The sequence below is a fragment of the Danio rerio genome, chromosome 12, assembly GCF_052040795.2.
Source record: "Danio rerio strain M-AB ecotype USA chromosome 12, GRCz13ab, whole genome shotgun sequence".
NCBI classification, from domain to species: Eukaryota; Metazoa; Chordata; class Actinopteri; order Cypriniformes; family Danionidae; genus Danio; species Danio rerio.
The window spans coordinates 27722303-27747224 of record NC_141032.1 but is presented as its reverse complement, the minus strand read 5'-3'; the positions used below and the strand labels follow the sequence as shown (position 1 = coordinate 27747224).

The 24922-nt window shown below is 35.4% G+C and overlaps 2 protein-coding genes and 2 long non-coding RNA genes across 18 annotated transcripts in view; 2 read left to right on the top strand and 2 right to left on the bottom strand.

Moving 5' to 3' along the window:
• The window catches only part of ppm1bb (protein phosphatase, Mg2+/Mn2+ dependent, 1Bb), a 52625-nt gene extending 37721 nt beyond the window's left edge, over positions 1–14904 (bottom strand). For 3 of the 6 annotated variants that reach the window (XM_087274405.1, XM_087274404.1, XM_087274408.1), the window contains exon 1: positions 14539–14904. The gene's annotated coding sequence lies outside the window, so the exon portion shown is untranslated. 6 annotated transcript variants of the gene reach the window in all.
• LOC147841409 (uncharacterized) lies at positions 10906–12808 on the top strand. The gene is made up of 2 exons (XR_015504171.1): positions 10906–12021; positions 12190–12808. It is a non-coding gene; the product is annotated as an uncharacterized LOC147841409 (long non-coding RNA).
• A 178-nt stretch (positions 14905–15082) lies between the features above and the next one.
• Positions 15083–24088, top strand: LOC103911924 (uncharacterized). Its single transcript, XR_015504170.1, has 4 exons — positions 15083–15166; positions 22472–22634; positions 23142–23212; positions 23347–24088. It is a non-coding gene; the product is annotated as an uncharacterized LOC103911924 (long non-coding RNA).
• Positions 16390–24922, bottom strand: part of LOC147834477 (uncharacterized) — a 119227-nt gene continuing 110694 nt past the window's right edge. For 3 of the 10 annotated variants that reach the window (XM_087276373.1, XM_087276372.1, XM_087276374.1), the window contains 2 exons: positions 21777–21860; positions 16659–17896 (listed from right to left, as the gene is read on the bottom strand). In XM_087276373.1, coding sequence (XP_087132499.1) covers positions 17861–17896; positions 21777–21860 — 120 coding nt within the window. In that variant the 3' untranslated portion in view covers positions 16659–17860. Of the gene's footprint in view, positions 17897–19965; positions 21861–24922 lie in introns of those variants that run through there. The other 7 variants (XM_087276377.1, XM_087276376.1, XR_015504168.1 and 4 more) reach the window with 7 other exon arrangements.

Here is a 24922-nt window from a genome sequence, read left to right as displayed (position 1 = left end):
TTATTATATTAAAATTCCTGTTATTAACCACACAAAAATTAAGCAAAGTAAGCTGAGGCAGTGTAAGTGCCAACTGAAGTGCCTTTTTAATGTGTTGAAACATTTCTAATGCTCAAGTGTAGGTTCAAAACAACATCTTAAATTCCCTCAAACCTCGATAATCTTTCAAACAGTCGTGCAGCAGATGCTTGTTTCCTTCTTGTCACAATGATGCTGCTCAGACACGCAAAGGAGAAGTTTCAACAAAACACATGCGAACAAAACAGTTTGCTGGGGGGAAAAAAAAAGACTTTAACAGAAACACTGTGTTATCAGAAAGAGAAAAACTTTGCTTGATAGACCAGTTCATTTAGGATCCTTGAAATGAATTTATAAAGACGCTACCACAAAAGCATCCAAACCAGTGAACAGCAACGACCTGTTATTTTGCTTCTATTCTAAAATATTGAAGAGGTGCCAATAGAACTCATAAGCAAATACATATAGCTGTTAGATGAGCTGGACTTAATCTTACTCAAGAGGTAGTTACTTTTATCGTAAGAAAATTGAAAATAGATACACTTAATGAATTCTAATACAACTTGTGTGTTTAATAGGGGTGTAACGATACACAAAAGGCACGGTTCGGTTCGGTTCACAGGTTTTGGAGCCACGGTTCGGTTCGGTAAGGTTCGGTTTCTGTTTGCTGTGGGGTTAGGGTTGATGTCATGTTAACAGCAATGCTAAGGGACAATTCACTTAATAACAAGAACATCTTACCTTTTTCTTTATTAACTGTCATCGCATTTTTAGTACAGTCAGGATACCAGAGTAAACAACTAGAATTAAATAAATACCTCCAATGTAGACTAGTCAGAAAAAAAACTATTCTCTTTTGTGCAGCCATCTTAACTAAGTAAACTAAAATTAAATAAATAACTGCAGTGTAGACTAGTGAAAGATCTTCTTCAAAAACACCATAATATCCACATTCTCCGATGAGAGGCTTGATCTCTGTGCTGACACAGACGCTCATTTTTGATTATATGGTTTCATTTAGATAGATAGGTTTCCGTTTAAATTAATGAAAAATATACATATAATGTGTTTGTAAAGTGTTTTTTCATGACATATTCACCAGTAAAATACATTGCGGTTGTGTCTGAAACTAATGTTAGGGTTGTAGCCGGCTGTATGTTTGCCTCCCGATCTCTCACTCTCTCTCTCTCGTTCCCTCTATGCCGGTCATTTATGTAGGTCCGCCTTCATGACAGCTGATGCCTGTCATTTCTGTAGGTCCGCCTTTTTGACAGCTGATTGGTCAGGAGACCGATCGATCATCATTTGGCGACGCAGCGCGGGAATGTAAAAAGCATGTCAGGAAGAGCGGGAGAGAGAGCGCTTTTTCCTTTGATCTCGTTTTTCGTGTATTTTTCTGACATGATTATGATTTTCGTTGTTTTTGTTTAACTTTCGTTTGGGTAAAATTATTTTGCATTACTTTTGCCCACTTTAAGAAATTTTGTGAGGTTTGTACATTTTTATTTCAATTGATTTGTATATTATTTTTTAGCTCCGACAATATAGCTGTATCTCCTCAAGTTCAGTCTTAGTGTAAGGTGGATAGGGAAAATGTCATACGATTTCCATTTTGCAAACACGTAGAAAATGTATTGTTAAAGACATCAGGTAAGAGGTGAAGGTTATCTTTGTTTATTTTATTCAGTATATGGAAGAATGCGGCGCACGGCGCTGAAGATATTTTTTTTCTTTTCATCAGTTTTAACGAGGTAAGAGGGGTTATTCATGAGAATTGTTTTATTAAATTTATTTCTTTTGTTTGTCTTCACTATCATCCCCTTGCTCGAGTTTAACTAATTTTTGTTTGATACTTTTGTTTGAGTTTGTTACTTTATTATATTATTTTTATTAGTGTAAATATTTGTCTTTTTCTGTATATTTGGGCATTATTCTGGTTTTACTTTTGTACATTAAATCACTTTTGTTGGCAGTTCTGTTGCTTACACCCTCACATTGTGAAATTACCACACTTTTTAAATGTTTTTCCTTACAAGTAAGTTTCGTGAAACAGTTAAAACAGACAGGCAGGCGCTTTGTCTAAGACACAAATTCTATTCCTGTACTCAACTGAAAAACCAAAATGTTTCCACACAGATGACTTAAATGTGTCTGGGGGATCTGCAATCTCAGTACTATGTAAAGCAGCCATCCTGCGTCCAGTAGTAACGAGTGTGATGCAAGTCACATGACATAACATGCACTAAAATACTAACTTTAGAATATAATATTTAGAACAAATCCTCATCATTACTAAAACAATTTAATCAAATATGATATTAAAGATGTGTTTAAATTGGTTCAATTAGTTAGAGACAAGTGACGTCAACCTCAACAATGGGCAGCAGGGGGCGTGAGAGTACCGCGGTATGCCACGAGAGTTTCGCGATACATATCGTGGTTGATGTATCGCGATATTTCGGTTCGGTTTTAATATCGTTACACCCCTAGTGTTTAAGAAATTACCTAACTTATTTTAAAAAGAGTAACAAACACTTACAGTGCATATCTATTATATTGCCCAACCCTATTTTTTTGCAGTGACATGATTGTAAATTACAAGCAAATCCATCATGAAGGTGATAACACATCTGCTGAAATTATTAATAATTAGAGCATATGAAAGTTGACTGGTTAAGAACTATTATATTCTCAACAGGCATGCCAAACACAAACAGGGCTCAAAATAAACCTTTTTACTTGGTACTTTTCCTTCCAACTTCAAAAATTTAGGAGCATCCACAGAAATGAATGGGCACCACTATTACAAATTATATGTTTATCGATTTACTGCATTTAAAACATCACCAATGAGCACTAACAAAAACCAGGAACAACATTCCAACACTACAATGACTTACTAGTGCAACTATTCCAAAATTAATCTCCAATTATAGATAATAACAACAACAAACAATGTAATTAACAAATTTTCTCCAACAAAAAGTCTAACCGCTGGATTATGAACAATGTTTCTCAATAATCTGGTTCTCTTGATTACCACCATTGACCTGCACAATGGGGTATATGCCGAAGCATGCTAATAGGACTTTTAATTTGCCAGTAACCTGAGTTAAGCGCTTCCGGCTAATTGAATGCCAATGCAAAATCCGGTGCGTTTTAAGGTCTGTTTTCTTTAAAAATCAGCGATCTCCACTAGCTGAGTGATATCCGATTTAATGTGGGTCTCAGATTGTACAAGAAGCACTGCATTCAATTACATTTCCCCCGCCATATCTTTATAATCTGACCATTTATTTTACCCCAGTATATTCAATGGAGCTTCTGCGTACGCCTGCCGATTCTGACGGGCGCGTGCGAGTAAACAGCTTTTTGTCTCGTTTTACGCTTAAGCAACTAAATGAATGCCAAAGTTTATTTAACTGAATGTATTTTAATGACATTACAGCATCGATGCTGTATAAGGAACCGTATAAAATGGTAAAAAGTTCACAATAACAGGTCACCGGAAGTGTATCAGCATGGGAACTGCACTTGCTCGGCATATACCCTATACTGTTTGGTTTCTGGAGAATCTTTGGAAATTCTTAAGAAAACCAATCTAAAAAGAAACGTTACTCCCTTTCTTTTGCACAAGGTCGTCCTGATGCAAAGAGCCATGCGTTTCCATGATGTAAGGTGCTATTTCTATTACGTTCCTTTACTCGCACATGAGAGGTTAATGAGGCATGCCATCATGTGGTCAGACAATAGCTCAATTATTCAGCTATTGGTGCCATGACACTGTCAAATTTAAATTGTAAATTCAAATTAATTAAAATAATAATAATTAAGAAAAGAAATATATAATCAACCAGTCCTACATCAGGGAATTAGTTTTCTGTAGCAAAGACTAAAGGGAAAATTCCCCTCAAAATAAAAAAATGATTTACTCACCCACATGTTGTTCCCATAGATATGCTTTTTTAAGAAAGTGGGTAACCAAACAAAAAATAATAAGCAAATGATAAACGATAAGTTTTCATTTTTGGGCAAAACTATTGCTTTAAGGTTCATATATTGACCAAGAAAATTCAAGCGGATATGATGACATTGGATTTTAGTATTTTAACCAGTCCATCCAGCTGGTATCAGGAAATCATCCATGTAAACCTACTGTTCAAGAAAGATACCAAAATATACACCTTATTGGGGGTCTATACAAATTATTAAGACATATTAGAAATGTTACTTGCAATAAAAGTATTACTATTCACTGGGATGAACAATAAGCACTGCTATGGATCAAACAAACTGCAGTGATTATTGATTTCAAACAGGGTTAAGCTACTTAACATCCATTAGTGAATTTACCATCATTGCATATCAAAGACAGAGTGCATGAACGTGCTTTTTATAGCTACTTGAGAGATCAGTTTTACTGAACCACCCATAATGCCAACTCAGAAATAATCCACAACCTCCGGCTATCAAAACACAGTTGGAGGATTCCATTAAGATGTAAAGCAATGGAGCAAACGATCAGAAATCCAGCCAGCAATCCAGGCTGAACACTCAAATATATTTGGCTGCTTGATCAAAGTAATGCGATAAAACAACACAATTTGTGATATTTTAGGGGGAAACTTAATTGTTTTATGTTCAATCCACTTAACTTTAAGTTAACTAAATTTGTGTTGGGACAACAAATTATTTTTGTGAAACTTTGTGTTTAGTTTTAACTTTGAAACGGAGACATTAGGGTGCAATAATACAATGCAAAATTACTTTAAATTACTTTATATTTAAACGAAAATGTTCACATTTAAGGCAAAGATCACAAATCTACCCAATTTTTTATTTTATTCTTTTAAATATCCGAGGCCGGAAAGATTTTTATAATGTTAAAAAAATTCTCATGCTTTTCGTTTTTAATTACTTTAATTAAAGAAAAAAATATAAAAATAACTTACAATTCCATATTTTTATAAAAATAATTTATTACTGTGATGGATTAAGCATCACATGAAGCTTTATGTTAAAAATACACAAAAGTTTATTTCTAGACTAATTATTTATCATCTAGTTCCACAGGATACATTGTCAGTCTTTTAATTTACAAGAAGTATTTATTGCCTAATATTGTAGTCAAATTAAAAGACATTGTAATATTTGTAAGATGTGTTTATTAATCCAGGCTACATTCATCATTCTGAATGTAAATTGGATTTGACAAACAAAATGGTAAACTGTTAATTTATCCATCCATGACTTTCTTGTAGACTTCAACTAATTAAGTAAGAACATTAGTTCGACCTTTTATTAAGTGTTTTTTTACACAGTAGTCATGACCCATGCTGTATTTTTGTGAATTCTTTGATGAATAGAAAGTGCAAAAGTAGAAGAGAATTTGGTATATTTAGGCAATTTAAAACTATATATATATTTTTTGCTTTAAAATAAATCTTCTATAATGTCATAAATACCTTTAATGTCCACTATTGATTCATTGCATTTTGTACTAAAACTTACTGCTTTCAAATTTGTGAAAGACTACTTTTGTATACATTATAAAGGTTAGGCCAAACTAAAGCTTTTTTCGTCAGACGTCCAGCTCTAACAGAAGTGCGCACACCCACATAGAAGAGTCGAGGAAAGAGTTAATCCTGAGTCATTCTGAACACCACCCTGCCAAACCCATAAAACATACAATACTCTTAAAGCATAGGAAACATCTTCCATGCCTTCACACTGTTGTGGTCCTTACACATCATCCATTCTGGCCTTCTGACATTAATCCCCGTGCATTAGTATGTGAGCTGGAGAGCTGTTCAGCAATGAAAATACGAATCCAAAGGACTATCCAAACAACAAGATTTTGACAAGCATGCATATTAAGAGCCTGCCAAGAAAATGAATAGCACTACCTGAAACTGTCATTAGGATGATGCATATTTAACTGTCATTTTAAATGATATTCCACATAATAGATCCACTTAAACAGTAAACATCATGACACCTGAAATGGGGCTAGAAAATAAACATTATATATATATATATATATATATAAATATAACAAGTACATCACACAGCAACAAGTGCATATCGAATTGTCAATTTTAGGGCTGCAAAATATATTGAAAAAATTATTAATGGAGTATAAAAAATATCCATATAACAGTGACACGAGATAAACATTTATTTAATGTGCCAAGCATATGTTTGTTGCATGAATAAGTTGTTCACCCATATTTGACCAATCAGATGGGGCCTTACGATTTTTATACCCACATTCACTGTAGATGCTATTATGCTACTGGCTAGACCAGGCTCAGAAGGTTCAACTATTGGAACCTAGTTTCCAATAGTTGAAAATAAATACAAATAAATACAAGACAAGCCAATAATAATTTGAATATCTGCAGAGATTTTCAATCAATAATTGCATTTTAAAGTCTAAGGGCTCTATTTTGACGATCCATGCGCAAAGTGCAAAGCGCTGGGTGCAAACCCATTAGGGTGTGTCAGAATCCACTTTTTCTAAAATAAGGACAGAAAAATCTGCTTTGCGTCATGGCGCATGGTCTAAAAGGGTTGAGCTTATTTTCTAAATGAGTTATAGGTGTGTTTTGAGAATAAACCAATCAGAGTCTCATCTCCCTTTTCCCTTTAAGAGTCAGTTGCGTCGCGCCATAGCACATTTGAAAAACTTAGCGTTTCATTAGAAAGAAAAAAGTTAAACAGAGCACCTACAGCATGAGAATGAGAGATAAGGCCTTCTCATTATCTACTTTCGCTCTCGTGGATAGGGAAACCTTGTGAGCACAGACATCAATTAATTAATTTAGTTTGTTAAGCGCAAAGATTTGTTTTAGAACTATTTCTAAATTTAGTTCTAATTTCCAGCAAACAAATAAATGAACAATAAAAATGAAGTGTGGTAAAAAAAAACTTAGTTATATCCAAATACACATGCTATGCCCCATTTGGTCTAAAACTTGACAGGTGGGCAAATCTAAGCTTGTTTTAAATAAAACAAATCTAAATAAGGATATAATAAATAATACTGCTAATAATAATAACAACATTATACTAAAGTAAATTGTCACAAATAAACTGAAAAAAAGCCTACGAAATGAAAAAAGGCATGAAAATATAGTTTAGTACCCTATATACATCTCCTTATTATATTCTTATTATTTCCTATATATCCTTAATATTTTAATTATTTTTCATATGTACAGATATTTGCGCATTGCTGTACATCTTGTGTGTATTAAGCATTGTAAGCGAGGCGCACAACTAATGCGATCCGCGCTGGACTTTAGACCGGCTTTGTTCTGGTCTAAAGAAAAGACTATTACAGTTTCTCAAAATAGCAACGTGCCAGCAATGTGCTTCAACACGCCTCCCTTTTTAGACCAGAATGCCTATGGGCCCAAATACGAGTGCAAATGCATTTGCTATTTAAACAGCGTGGTTCAAAACGACTCTTGCGCCAAGCTGAAACTAGCAAACAACAATTGCGTCGAGCCTTGCCCCACATTGCGCCAGGTGTATGATAGGGCCCTAAATGTGTGCACCTTGATATAGATTTTTGACTCTAGGGAAAAGTTATATTGGTAGAAATATATTTAGTGCAATTTTCAACAATAACATCACATATTTTCTCATTCATAATAACTTAATATTGTGTTATCATTGATACTGTGTGATATGGACGATATTATTGGCCATTCACTGTGATAAAAAAAACAATTCAATGGTAAACAGCATTTACAAAGATAAAATAAATAAATAAATAATATAAGCAAAAAAAAAAAAAAAACCTGGCTCCAGATGATACACTGAGGCATCAAGTAGAGCTGCACGATTCTGTAGATGTAAAATAAAAGTTAATATGAGTCAGCAACTATTATTGTTTTTTTCCCTAAACATATGGTAAAACAACAATAATATTATGGCTTTTTCTCAATATGCGTTCTTGTCTGAACTTGCGTTCTTTTGTCCTCGTGAAACGTCATCAACCGTCGCTAAAGTACTGTTCCAATTCTAAAGTTCACATCTCTCCAAGTACAGATGAAATTCCCGGATGTGTACTTGCTCGGCCCCTTTGGCCAAGGATGCATCGTGAGGTGACTTGTACAAACTTGCGAAGCTCAGGTATCCCAGAATGCACTGCAGTGTAACAAGCAAGCGCTAATGGCGGAGGAGGAAACCCGCACGGTTTTAAAAATACTCCTGTACTGTGTCACAAAATAAAGTTGACAGTTTTTCAGGCGAGAATGTAGTGGTTTTAAACTCGAATCGGCAGTTTATTCACAAAGATAGCGCTTCTTTGACGACGTGCCTCGGCTTATGCGGACTCTGACTCCCAGCCTGCCAGCGGGAGCTCCGTCATCAGCTCTCCTGCCAGAGCAGCTTTACTTCGGCCAGGCCATCTCTGATGTACCGCTGGACCTCATAAGTCCATTGTATTTAAAACATGATAATTAATACATCTTGTGAATATCTAACGGACAGTTTTTGGTCTTATAAATCTATTATTTGTTCTCGGGTGTTTTATTTTGGCAGTGTTATTTTGCTACCTTTTATAATTGTCTTTATTCATGTTACCGTGTTGTACACTGTTTGTCTTTGTTTACCAAATTGTTTGACCTAATCTTTTTTTCTTATCGTGTATGTCTTTATTTCTTATTGTGTGTATAATTACCATTGTAGTTTAATAAATCTGATAATCAAAGACACGTGTCTGTGTATAATAACACAATTTAATTAACATTTATACGAATATATGTGTGCATTTTCTTAAATCAAAAATGTAGATTTATAATATTAATATAGTATGAATTAAATCATTTCATTGTTAATGTACAGTGAAACTGAGGTAAATGACGTTATAAAGTACACTTTTGTTCCATTTGAAGAAGTACCCGACTTGTGTCTTCGCCGATTGTGTCTGTCTATGGAGTTCGATCTTCCAAGTATGAACTTGGCAAGTCTGAACTTCCAAGGACGCAAGTCCGAACTTTGCCTACTCGGTATTGAGAAACAGTCTATGTGTAGGTTTACTTGCTTTTTTTTTTTATAAATAATTCTATTCTACTTATAATAATACTGATATTGAATTATGTTTGAGATATATGCTTGCAATCTGTCATTGCAACATAATTAGACCATTTTATTCACTGGTAAAAATCAATATTATACAGGTTAGAGTAGTTTTACTGACAATAAATATTTGTTTTCATGCACAACTGTGTGTACGTTATGAAAGAAAAAAAACATCAAATGCTTGTCGCTATAATAACTCTAAAATGCGATTAGATTATTTAAATGATGTGAATGCTTTTGGTTTCATTTTCACTAAATGCGGTTCATACTTCGCACGCGGCTCTCAAACGATCACTCTGTGCCACAAATTGAATGTCATTTACAACTTTAATACCTGTTATTCACAACCTGTGCAGGTTCTGTTCACTAAAGTAGACACACATGTGTCTATCATTAAGAAATGATCATCGTAGATAATCACAGTCCTATTTGTTGAGTGCGTAAACATAATGACCAGTAAGCATAAACCACACAGCAGTGATCAAAATTGCAGCAGAAAATGTTGGCACCATCAAAATAAAAAAACGTTTCAGAATCAACTGGTAGCGAAGCCAGTATTTTAGACATCCCTACCAAGACCCTTTGCAAAAGCTGTGGTACAAGTTAATAATCTTTTAAACAACAGGCTGTGGGTGTGTATAAGTGAATAATCTATCTACAAGTGATCAGCATGACCCACGATGTCTGTCTTGCACGTAGTCGTGCATTAATACTTCTGCATGCTGTTTGCGTTGCTCTGCAATAACACTTCCGAAACACTAGCTGGCAGTAGGTTTTAATGTTTCTCTTTGTCGTGTTTCTTCACAGGTGTTTTGGTTTTTCTGAACGCTACCTTAATGTACAAATAGCTAAAACTCACTCATTCAGAGTTTCCATCTAGAGCTACTTTCAATTCTTGTTTAAACTTCACGAGACTTAACACTTGTAAACAATCGCTCAAACGAGTCCCGCCCACACTGGTCACAGCTACTTGGGTTACGCATCGTTGCGACATGTAGTTACTATCTTTTGAGAAGTGCATGTCAACATTAGTATCACCCATGGCGAGGGCTATGCGACTGAGCAAAGACTGCACTGGAGCATACACTTGCACTTGACACAGAAGTATAAATCAGCCTTTACATCGACACTGCACATCTCAAAAAAATTTTACTATTTCCAACAATGCATAAATCACAAGCTCTGTTATTAGTTTGGCTATGCAGCATTGATAAGTGTGGATGGAGCCTAGTCCTTAACGGGGGGGGGGGGGGGGGGGGGGGGGGCTATTGCAGACGAAAGTGAAGAGGGTTGGGGAGTTGTGGAAGAAAGTGGACAGCGAATAGGGGAGGAGGGCGAATCGGTAAAAACAGGTACCGGATCCAGCATGTTCTGGCACAAATTAAGCCCTGGATACTTTTATTTTACATTTACTTAATGATTTAAGTTGATGCACATCCAGTTCCACCATCTAAAGAGGGAGTTTAAGCCACTTGTACAGTAAGTTAGCTTAAGAGGTATTTCCGGTGTAAACAAATCACCAACCCAATAAACTCAATAGACAGAAACATTGCAACCCCACTGCCAGCTAGCGTTTTAAAAGAGCATGCAGAAGTATAAATGCAAAGCACGCACCAAGGATTCATCACTAGACACAAAAGTATATTCCAGCCTTAAGAATAATGTATTAATCATTTTTAAATTGCCAATGTGAACAGCTTGAAAAAAATCACATAATAAAAACAGTAATGCGTGCACATAGCTGCAGCCTATGGTAATATTATAGCAAAAAAATGATGGTAAGGATTTTTGTTTGTAGAATAAAAAAGATTATATGTTGAATAACATTTTACTCTGTACTAATAGAGTATGGACTCCAAACCAACCCAGGACACTTTAGACCAGGGGTGCCCAAACTTTTTCTTTTAGACCATTTCAGTGTGGTCATGTCTTTGGTCCATGAACATTTCCTGTTTGTTATTAAACTATTTCATAACCGTAACAAGAGGCAAGTCAATCATAACTTAATGTTAAAACAGCTGTCATAACGTTATTTATCAATATGTGGCTGTTTTTGGATTCTCAGAAGCTATGGAAATTGAAAATGTAAAACAGGAAATTGGGACCATTATTTAAAAATAACTAGAAAAAGTTGCTCTAAAACATATTAAATGATGATGCTTGGTTATTTTTAATGTTTTATCAAAACCTTATCATGGTAAAAACATTAACAATTCCATTTATAAGACAACAGAGCTCAATACTGAACACACTAGTCAAACTGCTCCTGTCTTTGCCTTGATTATCTCACCGATGTCTTGTGCATTGTCCTCTATCTGTCAAGTAACAGTATTTACATTTTAAAGGGTACATAGTTTACCCCTTTTTTATGCTTTAATATTAATATTATGGTTCTTCTGAGTGTGCCAGTTTAGGTTTAGTTCAACACAGTTCAGATTTTTTTTATTATAATGTGTTAAAAACTGTTATTTTGGGGGCATGTAAACAGCTCGCTGTTTTAGAGGCGTGTTGCTTCACATGAAAATTAGTTTTGGCTTCCCGCACAACGTCACAAGGGGGCGGAGCCAAGAGCTCCCCCGCTCTGTGTTTGCAAGCGACATGAGTGAGAGAACCAGCATTCAGCCGTACATGTACGACTCGGACACAGACCAAGCAGAGAGTACAAAATCATGTGTCTTTGTATAGTTTTACAGTCAACTGTGTGCTAATTTAAAATGCCGAGGTTGTAAACCAAGACTAATAACTACATACACTGAATTAACTTTGACTTAGGCACCAGATGCGCCGCTCGAAGCCACGGCACGGCACACCAGACACTCTCTGTGGCGCAGCAGAAACATGAAGTGCCCCAAATCGTCACACCACACAGCGCCATGCATTTTAGAATTCTAAACATAGGTTTCTATTAGGGTACACAAAGGTGCTTCAAGTCGGTGGCTGTCTGCGCCCAGCCGCCAACTTGAAGACCCGTTGTGTACCCTGATAGAAACCTATGTTTAGAATTCTAAAATGCACGCAGAGCTGCACTTGTGGTATGCAATCTGCAGGCAAGTTCGTTATTTTATTTCCAATGGAAAGACGCGCACGAGGCAAGGTGCTTGCACTTTTTCAGCTGCACCTAGTTAAGATCACAGGAAGCTTTTGTGATCGCGAGAAATGCAAACGGCTGAAGTTTAAGGTAGACGCAATGAAAAGTACACGTTTGCAAACCTACCTAAAGGTACAAACAATAATTCCGATAAGAGCAATAATGTGGAGAATATTGATCTTGTGTTGAGCCCAATGGCCCTTGCATATAAAAATAGAGCAAGGGTGTTCCTTTAGTGATATCGTTTTGACTCGCATGCTGAAAATGGCGGCCGTGAAACAACAAACTGAGGATGGTGACGTTCCTGTCAATTAATATTGGTGGGCGGGGGGACCACACTCCTACATCAAGATGCAGTCGGTCTGAAAACCGCTCCAATTGGTGCACCGTTTTTATGTTGTTAAATTGAAAAAAAAAGGACTGGGTGTTTTATATCACCCCAATATGATGGTCTATACACTATATTTACACACACATGTCTGTCCAAACAGCTTGAAAAGTAGATTTTTTACCATAGGTGCCCTTTAAAAGTTTGTTTCATTCAAAACATTTCATCTTAGTTTACTTTTTTGTAGCTCCTCAAAAAAACAAAAAAAAAACAAAACAAATGATTACACATTAAATTCGAAATGACGATCTCGCTCCAACCAACTGCCATCATTCTCCCTCTTTTCAAATAGGATGGCAGGCCAAACCAAAGGTTACCATGGACCAACTTTGGCCCGCGAGTGCTACATTGGGCACCTCTGCTTTTTACACCTCATTTTTAGACATAAAAAGATGTTTAGTTTCACAGAAGAAAGTTAGTCCATTAAGTTTGTATTAATAAAGAGTGAGTAAATTAAGTCAGCATTTTAGTTTAACTTTAAATGGCTATTAAAAAAACATAAGGGTGTTAACAACTTCCACAAGCACACCCTCAGTTTCCAATGTTACATCGGCATCACAAGAAATCTACATGGTAGACGTGTGCATCAGTTCCTGCCAGTGCTTCAGTGCCTGTCACAGAACTGGACGGACTTTAAGGAAGCCACTGAGCAAACAAAGAGGTCCCCTCATCTGCTTTTCTTACAGTCATCTTACACACTTGTCCAAACCCATCCTTTAGCAATCAGCATCAGATAAAGAACTGCAAGCTCAGCACTTTCCCAGAAAAGCAGACTGGGTCAAAGTTTCACTCAGTGTACAATCACGATAAAGAAAGTGCGTTAACTGCTGTCGTCACGTCTACTGTTGTACGATCGGTTTAACAAGTGATGACCAAAGCATTTTATCTACAGTTATAATCAGACCTTTAATCTCTCAGCAGATGAACTTAGTGTCAAAGTTTGAGTTGCTCTATAGCATCACAATTGTCTTTACTGCCAATTTTGATCAACTTGATGTATCTTTTCTAAATACAAATTAAAAAAGAAGCAAATCTAAAACTTTTAAATTAATTGAGACCATGTCTGTCTAAAAAAATTAAAATACAGCAATAAGCCACCCATAAACAGTAGCTCCAAGTGGGGTTTAATTCTACTGTTAAAAAAAGTGAATAAAAAAAATAAATAAAAAAATCAACACAAATTATATGCTTTTCCAACAATCTGGATCAGGAAATAAAATTAATGTGTAAATGCCACAAAACAAGAGTGACTCTTGAAGGCAGACAATGTTAGAGATCTATAAACGTCTCCAACTATATAGCCACTATCATTCAATCTTTGGCTACTCGTGAAGTGAATTGATGTGAATTTAACAAAGTATGAATCACATTTTCTTGTATTGCAGCAAATACTAGCTATTTAGCAAACCTTTCAATGTATCAACAGCCTCAACGACAATAGCTCAGCGTGAATCTCTGCTGAAATACAATAAGGCAAAAGTAAGCAGCTACCACAATGCATGGAAAGGCTAACATGAGCCAACACAGTTGTAGGTTAAAAGGACAAACGAAGCGTCAAATGTGAGAGGGAAAAGCTTTAAACATGTCAGAGAAACAGAAGGAGAGGTGATTACATAATGTACTGAATTCTTCCTAACAGTGAGCACGAGCCGACGGGATTATTTGTGACGCGCACTTGTTTGTCTGTCGCCGCTACGGGACAAACAAAAGCAATAAAACTCCGAAGCCACACACAATAACAACAACAACAACAGCGTTTCTTTGTTATATCAAAACGGAGAAGTGGGCGTTAATGTCAGTCTAATGTCGTTAGAGCCTCGCTAATGTGTCAGTCCGCTCGTTACACAACAAGCCTCGTACTTAGCAATGAAATCACGCGCAGGCTCGCGCTGGTTAGCTTAGCACGAGCACTCGTCGAGCAAACCCGAGGCCCACACGACCCCATACTTACATTTCCAGATATTCTGCGGATGTCAGCGGTCGTTCCCACTTCGGACTCTCGGCTGCGGGTGTTTTCGGGGTCGATATACCTGTCGCTTCCTTTAAAAACAAACAATCAGAGTGACTTCACGTGAGAAGCGATCATTCCGTTCACGGCGATTCTCTGCTTTGATAGCGTGAATTTTTGCGCATGTTTGACGCCAACGCTGATGTTCCCTGAACAAATCTGTCCACTTATTGGCTGAATCTGTCTAAATCTCGTATCAATATGTGATCATGGTGTGGGATAAATCATTACATAGATCCGAATAATCAGCTTCTGTAGGGAGGCCAAGATATCCTTCGGTTCAGAGTCTTGTGCGTCTTGATGGAGGGGAGGGATAATTTCTTCAAGTGGCTCGATGATTGGCCGAAGCTCTACAAGGCGTGTTTGCTAATTGGATTATTTCGCTGACAGCTAAGGCTACATATGGCCAATCCCGCGATTTGATTGGCTCTCGGTTTGTCATTTACCGTCACGAAGCTTGAACTGTAGTTTGTTTTACGCACAAAACGCATCGCAGCGTCCGTCTCGAGGGGGACACAAGGGTCATGTTTGGGGCGACGTGTTTTTAATGACAGCAATAAAACACCATTAGGTTAGTAGTTTAACCGTTGGTTGGAAATATTGATGTTATATTGTAATTATTGCTAATTCTATAATCATTATTTAGTTCTTATACTATAGTTTTATGTGTGTGCATGTGTATGAGGAATGATTTTAAACTATTTTTTACCTATCAAGAACACAATGATTTAAAGTACAGCATAAAACAATGTAATTGAAGTAAAATACAGTGATTGTGAAGTATACATTAACTATGATCCGAAATATAAAGCCTTAACGTCACACAGAACAGCTGAACTGATAGGAGTCAGAACAAATTATTTATGTATTTTATTTATTTAATTTTAGCTACATTGTTTTATACTGATATTAAAGTGCAGCTCTAAAATATTAACTATCATTTTAATTCTTCATACATAGTAGTTATCCTTCAAACCTTAACGTTTCTCAGGTAGAAGTTGTTAATAAAAATACATTATAATAATAAAATGCAGTATGATTAATTATTAGGCTACAGATTACAAGTACGTTTACATAAATAAATCTGGTACATTAAATGACGATGGAACATTAATTCACCCTATTTTTTACAAAAGCTATTTGAAACGTTAAAATATACATTGCTCACATTTTATATGCTTTCTCTGTATTTAGCTACTTCTATAAATTTACTTTCATGTGGACACCAAATGGGATGTCTCATATCCTGTATAAATATTTGTTTCTTTTTTTTACTTTAACTCTAACACTGTACCTTTTAGTTTAATCATGGGATTTTTATAATTGCTCTTTCAGATGCAATTAGACCAGTTCTACTGGTTGCATCTTGGTTTAGGGCAAGACAAAAGCTTAGCTATATGCAATTATATGGGCAAATTAAATTTAGCTAGGAGTAAATCTTCATCAGGAAGTAGAACACAATAGATTCATTGTCTTTTTTAGGTGGAACTTTGGGATTTCAGTAGTAAACAGTAACATTTTCATTTCCACATTCCTTCATCACTTATAGCAGGGGTCACCAATCTCGGTCCTGGAGGGCCGGTGTCGCTGCAGGGTTTAGCTCCAACTTGCCTCAACACACCTGCCTGGATGTTTCAAGTATACCTAGCAAGACCTTGATTAGCTTTTTCAGATGTGTTTGATTAGGGTTGGAGCTAAAATCTGCAAGTTTGGTGACCACTGACTTATAGCAAGTTTGTGTTTTATAGCACAGGTTTGTTAGACCTTTCGCAGTCCAAATATTACCACACAAAAACATGTCCACATTTCTTTTAAATGTACAGGCATTGCCTTCAACAAATCCAATCCAATCTATAATTAATAATAATTAATACAAATATAGAAAAAAAGCACAGGTTAAATAAAAATTACAGATTTTTTATGCCCAGGCAACATAAAAATGCAAGTTTGTCACATATTTTTAAATCAGTTTTGTATTTTTACCGTATTGTATGTCTAGTTGACCTGCAACAAATGTATTTTACCAATTATTAATGACAATTTATTCATCAAGTTTCACTTTTAAATGGATATTTACTGGAAATTTCCTCCCAAGACATTATCCATTGTTTCTTCATATATAATAACTTGACTTCTAGTTGTTCATTTGGAAAAGTGGCAGAAGGTAGATTTTCAGATGAATTTCTGTTGATCCGCACTCTAATCATCACAAATACTGCAGAAGGCCTATTGGAACCCGCATAGACCCAAGATTCTCACAGAAATCAGTCAAGTTTTGTAAAGGTAAAATCATGATTTGGGGTTACATTCAGTATGGGGGCATGAGAGAGATCTGCAGAGCGGATGGCAACATTAACAGACTGAGGTATCAAGACATTTGTGCTGCCCATTACATTACAAACCACAGGAGAGGGCAAATTCTTCAGCAGGATAGCGCTTCTTCTCATATTTCAGCCTCCACATAAAAGTTCCTAAAAGCAAAGAATGTCAAGGTTCTCTAGGATTGGCCAGCCCAGTCATCAGATATGAACATTATTGGGCAAGTCTGGGGTAAAATGAAGGAAGAGACATTGAAGATGAATCCAAAGACTCTTGATTAACTCTGGGAGTCCTGCAATAATGCTTTCTTTGCCATTCCAGATGACTTTATTAATAAGATGCATGGTTGCAGTCCTCCAAGCTTAAAGGAGTCATACACAATATTAATCATTTTTCCACAGAACCATGACTTTATATTCTACTGTACATTATTTTTGTTAAATGACAGGACTTTTTTCTAAGCAAAGTCAGGCCTTACTGTTCTAACTATATAATTTAAAATCAAGGCATGTTCATATTTTATTTTGGTAAAAATAAGCCACTTCTGAAGTTATTATTCCTAAAACTTGGATAGGTGATAGGACATTTGTCAGGTAGTGCACACTGCCATATTTTTTATGAACTCAACTTTTCACCTAAGTTCACCTAAAAAAAGACTGTAAATTTATTCGAAAAGATCTTAATTCAATTTTATGTGAATTCTGGGCATCAAAGAGGCTTTATTCTTTATCCAACTAAGTAAAATGCATTTATGACCAATTAGAACAGCTTTTGAGCATGATGAATGTCATATGATGAAAGTGTCAGACTGATGTCAGTCCTTAAAGAGTTACGAGTCCAAGCTATAACCAAATACAGTATGTGATTTTCTTTTGATCTTTCTCCAGAACTTCAGGTCTGGTCCTCTTTTTTCAGCTTTTCTAAAAGTGTTGTGCGTCAGTTCTTCTTACTGATCCACCAGTTGAACTCTCCACGTCATGCTCTGTTAACCAACCACAGACACAAACCCACAGAAGTCAAGTCATGAGAGAGGAATGGTTTACAGTAGGTGAACCCTGCACTGTTTTATGAATATTTTATGACGTTCTCAAAGTATAAATCATAATTGGCTGTTTGACAGCACCATCAAGTGGTCACCAGCAGCTGTACTTCTTTTTCATTGCAAAACAGGCCAGGATGATGCTTAGTTTGTCAAGCTGTTTGGAACAATGTGTAATAGATTGTGAGTAATACATACTTTATTAATGCCTATATCATTATATTTATATTAGCTAAACAATTGTTTTTTAACTGACACTGACAAGCTACTGTTATTATTAAATATATTCTTGACTTTTTCGTAATGGAAATTAAAACATTAAGAAATGATGAAAAGTGCAAAACAAATCTTTCAAGAATAAAATTAGTTTTTCTATATTTATTACCCCATTAGCAGACATTTCTGTGTGGTTTTAAGCGGATAGTTCACCCAAAAAAAAAGCTATGCCATCATTTACTTATTCTTTACATGTTCCAAACCTTTTTGAGTTTCTTCTGTTGAACACAATGTTAGATATTTTGAAGAATGTTGGAAAAATAGCTGCTGGTTTTCAAATTTATTCAGAATATATATATTTTTTGTCAGAAGAAAAAATAATAATAAACGTCTAGAACAGGGGTGCCCAACGTTTTTTTTTATATATATATGAAGGGCCAAAAACAAACTATATTACAATAAAGTTGCCATGGGTCATTTCCTAATTTATTTATTTGAAAAATTAGAAAACATAACTTTGAATCGTTTTACCAAATGCCATATAAAGTTTTTCATTTTAACAATTGCACTAAAAACATAAACAATTATATTTATAGCACAGTGGAGTTCAACGCTGAATACACTAGTCAAGCAGAATCTGCTTTTGCCTTGATTTGCTCACCAAAGTTCTCTATCCATTGGTTGACAGTATTTACATTTTAAACTAAATCTGATTATTTGACAATCTGATTTCAATTTAAATTGAAACGTTTGTTTTTAGTTAGCTTTTAACATAACAATAAAACAAACTAATAAAGGGTTATATTAAATTTGAAATGACAATCTCTAAACCTTCCCAATAATTCTCCCCCTCTTCTCAGATGGGATGGTGGGCCAAATCAAAGGTTATCAATTCCAGCCTGTGGGCACTAGTTTGAGCATCTCTGGTCTAAAATTACTTGAGTGTGTGTGTATATATATATATATATATATATATATATATATATATATATATATATATATATATATATATATTTCGTTTTAAAATATAAGTAATTCTTTAAAAAAATTCTTAATAATAATACATTTTATTTATAATGCACTTTTTCATGACCAATCAAGTGATAAAAACAAGAAAATTTCAGAAATTACATAAATACATAAGTATACGGTAAACGATATAATTTATTGTGTTCATCAGAAGAAAAGAAATCTTAAAAGTACTTGAGTGTGAGAAAATGATTATTATATTTTATATGTTTAATTTTGGGGTGAACTATAACTTCTAAAGGGAAAAAACTTACTACTAAAAACAGCGTATTGTCTAATGCTTACTTGCTGATTACTTGTCTATCTTCTATATAAATCAAATCATCGGATAAAGAGTGCAACTTTATTACTGAAGGAATATTATAATGTTTCCATATTATTACCTGCACTTTGCTATTGGAAATTATAAAAATACTTGACAATGTCCTGTCAGAAAACTACAAGTCTTATTTATTTATTTATTTATTTATTTATTCATTTATTTATTCATTTACTTATTTGATTACTTGCAGTACTATGCTTACTTTACCTACATTGCAGTATAGTTGATTTAAAATGTTTGGGTATTTGTCTTTGTTATGTGAGGACGCTGGACAACGGGGTTGAGGATCTATGTACAGTTTATATATAAGATTAGTCAGGCAGGCAACGGTCAAAACAGGGGTAAACAGATATATCCTGAATCGTGGTCAATAAACAGGCGAGCAGTCGGTATAGGCAGCAGGCAGGATAAACAATAAAACAACGTGAGGGCTACAACATGGCTTGACAAGGCAAGGGAAACCGTGTGTAACGTCACAGTTTTAACAGATAACAAGACTCAGTCACAAGTCTTTGTGTGCTGTATATATGGCTCATGAAATCAGTCTTTGAGCAGCTCCCAGCTGTGTGTGTGTGTGTAATCAAAGAAGAACCAGAACAAGTGTGAGTGCGTGGTGCATTACAGGATTTGTAGTTCTTTTGGTGGCATATTTGTAGTTCTCTAGCGATCTGTATGGACTAGATCGCTGATGATTATGACAGTTTAGAAATCAGAAACACTGTGGAAGAAAATCTGATTTAGCAGTGTTACTGTACTTTGCAAAGACAAAGAAATACCTAGAACATCGTCACATCAATGAGTCAAAACCAAAAAAAAAAGATAAATTATGCAACAATTAAACATACTGTTATGAGCTGCACAGTCCAATTACTAAACTTCTAAAGGCTGAGTCCACATTCCAGCACTCACACTTTTCTGTGGGCATATTTAGATCATGATTACCGATGACATCATGCAGCTGCTGCTGACTGGACCCTTTTGCCTGGAAGCAACATCATGTTTAAATATTTCTGAATGTCTGCATTAATGCATCTCATATGCATGATTAATTATGCAAGGCCGTGTGTGTGTGTGTGTGTGTGTGTGTGTGTGTGTGGGTGGGTGTGTACTCGTTTACGAGGACACAAAATTGTATAATGACATGTCTATGGCATAGGTGTGGTTACAAGGACATGCATGCCTTTTTTCCCTCATAATCAAAATGCTTTAAATTCATACTTAATGAGGTCTTTTTACATTCATATTTTGCCACAGGTTTCCTGTGAGGGTGGGTTTTAGTGGGTAAAGCCATAATAAGCGGGTTTTACAATATAAAATTAAATACATTTGGCTTATGGAAAGTTCTCAAACCAGACAAAATGTGACAGTCAAACCTCTCCAGAAGTCCTAATATACTTCCTGTCACTAATACTTCACAGATAAAGTGTTAAAACACTGCAGATGAATAGTAAAAACATATTATCTTCATATTTTTAGTGTTTTTGTTTTCTAATGTTTTGCAGCATTTTATATTTAATGTGCTATAGTGTATACATTTCTAGCACATGTTTTTCGCAGAGGGGATTTTTAGAATCTATTTTTATTGCTCCAAAATGTAGAAAATAGTCTGTTAATGATTTGTGTAAATTACACAGAATAAATCTGTAATATGAATGGTATTTTACTGTAGGAGAGTTATGCAGTATGATACTGTGAAAATTACTGTATATTTTACAGTAAAGATATAGAATACTGTAGATACTTATTCAGCAAGATGAATGTTGCTGTAATTGATTTATAGTAACGCCCCATTCACACGGTGTCAGTGTCAATGCTTCCCATTTACTTTGGGTGAGGTCAAGCGTTGTCAAACTAAATTGTGGATCCATTAGTGCCGCTGCTCACTGCAGAAGTTGAGAATTTCTCAACTTTACAAGCGTCAATAGAAGCACAGATTTATGCAAAGACAACAGCTTAGACCATTGCGGATTAATATCATTGGTTGATGCTGCTATGTCAATCGTGTCAGCCCCAACTTCAGATACACCCTCCATCAAGCATTGACGCTGAAGCCCAGTGTAAATCAGGCGTAATGAACTTCTGCCTGTAAATTACTGTAGATTTTACAGGAGATTAACAATGGACTGTGAATAAACAGCTAGAAAAAAATATTCACAAAATAATAAAAAAAAGAATAAAGTGTTAAAATGTGTAAAGTGTTAAACGTGTAAAGAATAAAACCAATGGCGTAGTGTTTAAATGTGTCTAGATCCTCACAGCGAACTGAGTTCGATTCCCAGCTCGAGGTCCTTTGTGATCCTTCCCCTCTCCTTTTTGATTCCTACCTTGATCCCCAATGTCCTATCAAAAAATGTTAAAAAAAAGAATACCAGAATAAAAATGTGAAGGTTTAGTGCTGCTAAAGTTGAGATTTATGGCTCAATGCAGGAGAAAAAAAATGGCTTTAATTTAAAAAAGAAACGCTTAATAATGTATTTTGGGTGTTCTCTTTACGTTACACACACAAAAAAAAAAAAAAAAAAACACAACCCAGGCTCATTCTGATTACGTACCATAAACATTTCTGGACAGAGCAAAATACATCCTAGGAGCTACATTTTTTTTGCAGTTTTTGTTTTCACGAATCCACCAGAGGCCGCTGCGTAAACTTTTTAAGATCTCAAATTTCTCTCACGAGTGCCATTCACGCCTGCTTTTCTCATGTAAGTCTACCAGAAGCCGCTGTTGACTGACTAACTTACTGACTGACTAACCAACCAATACCACCCACCCTCTCCCTTCCTTAAACCCAACCAATAGTGTTTGAAAAGCAGATTGACCCACCCACGCCTTCTCTAAACCCAACTACACCAAAAGCAATGCAGAAAAAGAAAAGCCCCCTGATTTTGATCACGTTTTCAGATTTGACCACATTCTCACCCTGTTATTTACTTTTTTATTTTATTTTTTAGGCTTTGGTTTTGTCTTACCAGCTCGCTAGATCCATTATTCATCGGACTCGAACCTCATTGTCACAGTCAACTGCATCAACAACACTGCGTCTCAAATCTGACGACACATACGCGTCAAACTACAGGACAAACTGGTAACAGTTGAAAATACGTCCATATAGAGGTAAGCAGCAGTTGGTAAGCAAGAAAAGGAACGGCGTCATACCGCCTCGTATTGCTCTTTTTAAAGATGAAATCCAGCCATACTCTAGCTACTTAATTCGCAATCTTCAGAAATATAAATAGGGCTATGTTTTTTTCAGAATGAGCCTATGTTGCAAAAAAAGCACTTCTCAAAACTGACATGTTTTTGCCTGCAGTGTCTTATTGTAAAAGGAGTCTTATTGTTAATCACTTCAATGGAAATTAATTTATTTTTTAGAACTTTATTATGTTATTTTTGATGAATTAAGTGCATTCATTTATTTTTTTTGTCAGAAATAAAGAAAGAAAGTTAGTTCACCCACCCTAACAGCAATTTTACTATTTACCTATTTACTTTTCATTTTTTAAAAAGAAAAAAAATTGGAAAATGGTAGCCATTAACTATAGTTTTTTTCCTACAATGGATGTCGGGTGTCTGGTTTACAACATTCTTCAATCTAAATTTTTTTGTGTGTGTGTTCAACAGAAAAAAAGAAACTCAGGCAGGCTTGTGACAAGTGGAGGACAAGTAAATGATGACAGAAAGTTCATTTTTGGGTGAGCTATCTTTTTAATCCTTTGTGAATTTTGAACGCTTTGAGGGGTTTCACTTCACATTAAGTAAGCTGTCCAGACAGCGTTAAATATTAAGCGAGAGCGTCGTTTTGTTTTTATAATTTCTTTTGCCACAGGTGCTGTTGGCAGCCCTGCTTTGGAGACCTTGAGAGGGAACTGCATTTTGATGAGCCGTCAAATGAGTGAACAAAGCCGGCTGGAGGCTTCAGTGAGGCAGGCTGCTTTAATTCATCGCTTGTGACACAGAACAGGCTCACGGATATAGTCAACACTTCCCAGCCTGCCTTCGCTTCTAAATGTTTTCTGCTATGACAGAAAGGTTTTTTTAAGCTCTTGCACGTCTCATCCTTATGAAAGCCTTTTCCTCATCACCTTTGTGCCATATCTCCTTTTTGCAGAGCAAAAAAATATTTTGTATTCAAGTATTTTTGTCTTTCTCTTTTCCCATTTGGCAGTTTTTTTTAAATTACTTAAATATAAACTCACTTAAATAGCCCTTTTTTTGCTTCAAATCTATCTATAATTATTTTTAAGGGGTTTTCACCTTCAATTGAGGTAGGATAGTAGAGGTTATAAACAAGAAACTATTGAGCGCAGAGAGAGGGGAAGGGTCGGCAAAGGAGCTCGAGTCGGAAATGAACTCTGATATATATATATATATATATATATATATATATATATATATATATATATATATATATATATATATATATATATATATATATATGTATGTATATATATATATATATATATACATACAGTTGAAGACAGAATTATTAGCCCCCCTGTTTATTTTATTCCCCAATTTCCGTTTAACAAAGAGCAAATTTTTATTAACACATTTCTAAACAAAATAGTTTTAATAACTCATTTATAATAACTGATTTATTTAATCTATGTCATCATGACAGGACAGAATAATTTACTAGATATTTTTCAAGACACTTCTATACAGCTTAAAGTGACATTTAAAGGCTTAACTAAGTTATTTTGGTTACCCAGGCAGGTTAGAGTAATTAGGTAAGTCATTGTATAACCATGGTTTGTTCTGTAGATTATCAACAAAAATATAGCTTAAAGAGGTGAATAATTTTGACCTTAATATGGTTTTTGAAAAATTTAAAACTGCTTTTATTCTAGCTGAAATACAACAGATCAGACTTTCTCCAGAAGGAAAAATATTATCAGACATACTGCAAACATTTCCTTGCTCTGTCAAACATAATTTGGGAAATATTTATAAAAGAAAAAAAAATTAAAGGGGGGCTAATAATTCTGACTTCAACTGTGTGTGTGTGTGTGTGTGTATATATATATACACACACACACACACACACACACACACACACACACACACACACACATATATATATATATATATGTATATAATATTATATTTAATGCAGTGCTTCTTGTTCTGTCTGAGATCCATTTTATATATCTACCAGGCAATGAAGATCACACATTTTTTAAGAAATCAGACCTTAAACGTGGAAATTTTATAATGGAAAGACAGTTCATCGAAAGGCTTCGCAGTGGCGCAGTAGGTAGTGCTGTCGCCTCACAGCACGAAGTTTGCTGGTTTAAGCCTCGGCTGGGTCAGCTGGCGTTTCTGTGTGGAGTTTGCATGTTCTTCCTGTGTTCGCGTGGGTTTCCTCCGGGTGCTCCGGTTTCCCCCACAGTCCAAAGACA